Raw genomic sequence first — 5000 nt, forward strand, 5'->3', positions numbered from 1 at the left:
TGATGTTAGAACTCCTGAGATCGTAGAAACTCTTGAGGAAGTGGCTGCTCTTGAAAAAGAGGCTGCACCTACTAAAGCTGCATTATTAGTAGAAGCTGCACCAGTAGTACAGGCTGTCGTAGAAGCTGTAAATGTCGAGGAAGCTGCAACTGTTGACGAAGCCGCTCCTGTAGAAGAAACAGCGCCTGTTGGGGAAGCCGCGCCTATTGAGGAAACCGCGCCTGTTGGGGAAAGTGCTCCTGTTGAGGAAGCCGCGCCTATTGAGGTGGCTACTCCCGTCCAAGAAGCTACACCTGTCGAGGTTGCAGAATCGCCAGACGAAGAGGCAGCCCCTGTCGAAACCGAGGACGACGAAGAACTTCTCATCGAAGCTGCGATGGAGATGGAATTCCTAGTGAGTGATCCCGAGGTTGTGACCGAAGTCGTGACTGAAGTCCCTTAGAGAAGTGTGATATCCTTCTATCACGTAAAACTTACGCTTTAGCTCTTGACAACCAAAAGCTTTTAAAACCAAGGCCAATCAAGAATTCTCTGGTTTTAGACGTGTTTGTGAAAGAGAGAATTACTCAGCAATGTAAACATCTCCATGTTCCGAGCACTGTAACTGCAATTCTCTCTCTTGTGAATGTCGTCTAGCTTAAGTGAGCTCAACAGCCTTCCCATAAGCATCATCATTTTCTTCACAAAAATACACTACCGGGGTAATTTCACAGTTTATAGTTTAATACTTCAACATATCTGAACGTTTTGCATGTCACAATTTATTTATCCCATTTGAAAAATAAAACTGTTTAGTAACAAGGAAGTTCATTTCATAATACTCTACAGGCAATGTTGCTTGGCAACTGGTGCGTCCCTGAGATAATCATCACATTATCAGCATTCACTGGCAGTAAAAGAAAAAACAATAAAAACTCCACCTCCCACATTGCCCTTGAGCAGCCGCACGAAACATTAGTCCGAGACAGCGGACTATAGTACTGAACGTCGCCCTCTAGCAGTCTGGCTTAAATGAACGTTTGTTTTTCTCTTCCATCTGTTGGTGTACTTTTAAGTATTTATGGTAAAAGCCGTTTGCTTAATCAAATAAAATATATATATGAATATGCTTTCACATTTTCTGGTCTGAATTTTTATTTTCGAAATTATCTTTCTTGCTGTCAAACATTACAACACCCACTCCTTAAGAATCTCATTTCCATCGTAACAGCATTTAGTACTTCCCATTAACAATAACAATTATGTTTTTTACGGTAGCAACAGCTTCGGGCTTTGTCATTATACTCTTACCTATATGTGCTGTGTAAGGTATGTTATAAAAATTAAATGTGTGATTGGCTTTTATTGGTTATTGATTTTTGTTTCTGTAATTCTGAAATGCTTCTTTCGTCGCTTACATTGTTTTCTATCAAATTTAGAGAGACCTGTAATTATGGATTATAAAACTATGAAACTATTTTCATTCTCATTATGACTATGGTTATAATTATTATCACAATCATTATTATGACAGCAGTAGAAGCAGTATTACTGCTCTCATCCTCATTTCCACAACCGAAGTCACAAAGCCCCTCAAAATGATGAACGCAGTATGGGTATTGGACAGAGAAACAAAGGCAAAAGTCGGTGATCCTAATGCCAAAACGGATCTTTTAGAAATAAATGCGAAATTCATGCGTGAATATATTGGGGGATTATTGCTGAACATGGCTAAGTGATGTGCTAATCATCAGTTGTTAAGAAGACGACGTAAATGTGTGGTTGCCGGTAACACGAAGGCCCTGATTTGAAGGGCCTGTGTTTTCATGTTTACTCATATTATATACGTACTTTTGTCAAAAACTACACTGTAGTTCCTTAAAAGGATCAGGGATGTAAATTTGGCTTCGTAATTCATCAAACTGTATATTAAAAACTACTCTGGAATATCATTTATATACTATAAAATTAATTTCACTTGGTGGCTCATGTTTAAATTGAAATGTATTTTGTGAGCCCTTTCGCATCCATTAAATGGCTGGGGAATGACAGCAAAACAAACTGTTATTTATATAACAACCTTCCCTTTCGCATCCATTAAATGGCTGGGGAATGACAGCAAAACAAACTGTTATTTATATAACAACCTTCCCTGATCAGAACCTGAATCTATTCCACACTAGGTATCACCCGGAATGACCAGTACTTTTTTTCGGTCTTCGATTTACTTCTTTCGACGGGCGTGGATCCTCTTGGTTTCCGGAGTCCCCTCTACTCGAAACCGGCCTTTACAGTGATTATAAAAATGCTTGTCCATATCTAAGCAATAATAACATCAAGAATATTGCATGGACCTCTCCTACCAGGATCTGCAATAGGATTGAGACGGCAACATTCTCTCCTCGTTCACCCGATTTCATCTCAACACGCCTCTATTTCGCCATTCTCTCAGCCTGCGACACATGTCCGGCGAATACCATGACATGATCTCTTGATCTGACGTGTGGGAAGGCGTTTTTCAGGCGAAGCTGCAAATATTGCCTCAGAAACACTGCTATCTTAAATGACAGTAAATTTTAGCAAAATTTATAAATGTAATTCTTAACATAAAACATGATTCTAGAAATTAGGGAAATTATATCATGAATAGATGAGTAAAGATGATATTTTGCTTGTTGTAACGCATTTGTTTCATCGGCATTATGAGTTATTTAAGAAATGATGAAATGACCTATTTCTGAGAAAAATACGAACTATTTTTTTTTAGCAAGGCTAGTTTGAGAATAGCTCAAAAGACTGAAGGGATTTTTTTGAAAGATAACAGTATACAAAGATGATTTTCATCCTTTCGTAAATCATTCATAATTAAGCAAATAATGATGTTACTAGAAAGGTGCAGGATATTATTTCCACTCGGAATTCATCATATAGACATAACTAAATAGTACAGCGGTATTAGTTATGTCAGTATATTTCGCCATTTTTGTTATATATGCGAAAATCTAGTCATTATATTCAAATTTCGCCCTTGATTATTTGCCAAGTGATTTACAATAATCCCGCAGCAAGCCTTCAAAGTTGTTGTTTTTGTCATAACTATGTTCTGTAAATATGCCTATATATCTGTAGATATATTTCCTCAATAAAAAACACCATGAGGATGAAATAAGTTCATAAGCGCAAATGGGAGGGTGTAAACAAACGTTCATTTAAAAGGTTATGTATATCAGGTAATTTGATATAGAAGTATTTGTTTTTCATATCTGTAACTTGATATCTCTATGTATGTCCCTGACGCCTGTCCGAAATAAACTAGTTGAGACAATGCTAAAATAACGTGCGAGACAAAATCTGAGAATTCTGAGTCTAAGAACTTTTGCTGGAATACTTTGTATATTGTCCCTAACAAATCATCATGAAGTAAATGCAATGCTGGGAATAGGTTTACCCTCTCTTGTCATTGGCCGCTTTCTATGACCAGCTATGAAAGACTGCGTGTTAAGTAAATTTATAAAGTGATGAGCTTTCTAGAAAAAGAGAACGTGGACAATGAGAAAACGCATGGTTGTTATTCCACAAAAAAATGTTAGCTTTTTGTAAAACTACTTTTTTCTGCATTCCTATTATCATTAAACCATCGTTAATGTTGTTACTAGTATTACTATTGGTAGTAGTAACGTTTATGTAGTTAGTTATTATCATTGTTGTTGCTGCTACTATTACTGTTATTACTATTATCATCACTATAAAAGAAGTATTGTTGCTGTTCTTCTTGAATCGTATACATGTAGAAAACGCATGTGAGAATTGATATCTTCTCATTACAAGAGGTATTTAACCAGTTTCGTATATATTACTATCGAACCGTATTGTATGGTGAAGATATTTATTCTTTCAAACCTTTTCAACATGTTCCTCTAATTATTATTAGTAGTAGTAGCAGTAGGTGTTGTTGTCGTCGTCGCTGTTTTTATAATTGCTACTACTATCATTGTAATTATTGTAATTACTAGTTATTATTGTCATTAATGAAATTGCTATTAATAGCAGTAGCAATCTAAGAATTAGTATTATCAGTATAATTCTTATTATTACAAATGACGCAGGCTTCACTACCATACCATGTGTTAGAACACTCTTTCTAGGAACAACGCCTGGATTCTCCCATTTATTCTTATCGAAAGTTTACTTAGAACCCTGCCTTCACTAAGAAGTTCCCTGAATTTATTATCACTATTATCATCTTGTTATTATCATTATCATATTCAAGGTACATGTAACCAGGTAATTCCACTTGCATTTAGTCTACTGATCCCGAAATTCAAATTAACTTTCCGAAGAGTATTCTGGCAGCTGTAAAGAATTCCTAGTTATCTTTAGTTAAAGAGGGGTTACACTTTTATTTCTAGTGAAACAATATCGAGTAAATCGAGTGTATAACTAAATCCGATATCTCATAGGCCTTATCAATTTGTGTGAGATTTTAGGGTATGTGTTATTTCAGTGTATTTCCTTTGAAATGGTTTAGTAGTAACAATGGTAAAGAAATCATCGAAAACGAAAACCATTAAAAAAAATATTGCAATGAATAAAGGTAATGCGGGCGTTGTATCAAGGGAAACATAACAATGACCTCTTCTGCCATCAGTAAGAAACAGGCCATCAAATGGATTGGTCAGCAGCATGCATTGTCTTCCCTTCCGCTGATGTCCTGCCGACAGTCTCCTCGCTTCCTACATCCCTCGCCTTCTTCCGTATGCCGGCCAACCTTCACATAGACCGCCTGATCCTTCGACCTGGCCTGATCTCTCTTCGCTCCCATTCTTGTCCTTACCTGCCCCGTTTACCCCATGTCTCTCCTTTTTCTCTCTCTTATACGGATTCCTTTCCCATTCCCTTTCAGACCCGAAGATGGAATCGAGGGCGACTCCGAAACTGTTGTCTCACTTATTTCACTAACTAGCTTGTGCACATATTTTGCTAAAGAAATCACCATCACTAAACTTCCAACAACCCGCCAC

At 37.1% G+C, this 5000-nt stretch overlaps 1 protein-coding gene across 1 annotated transcript in view; it reads left to right on the forward strand.

Moving 5' to 3' along the window:
* LOC113805538 (uncharacterized) overlaps nucleotides 1–2153 on the forward strand; it is a 16070-nt gene extending 13917 nt beyond the window's left edge. Inside the window, exon 3 of the mRNA XM_070136039.1 lies at nucleotides 1–2153. This exon is cut by the window's left edge and continues 386 nt beyond it. Within this exon, the coding sequence (XP_069992140.1) occupies nucleotides 1–442 (442 nt within the window). The 3' untranslated portion in view covers nucleotides 443–2153.
* The last annotated feature ends 2847 nt before the right edge of the window (nucleotides 2154–5000 follow it).

This window comes from Penaeus vannamei, chromosome 21 (genome assembly GCF_042767895.1).
Source record: "Penaeus vannamei isolate JL-2024 chromosome 21, ASM4276789v1, whole genome shotgun sequence".
Taxonomy (NCBI): Eukaryota; Metazoa; Arthropoda; class Malacostraca; order Decapoda; family Penaeidae; genus Penaeus; species Penaeus vannamei.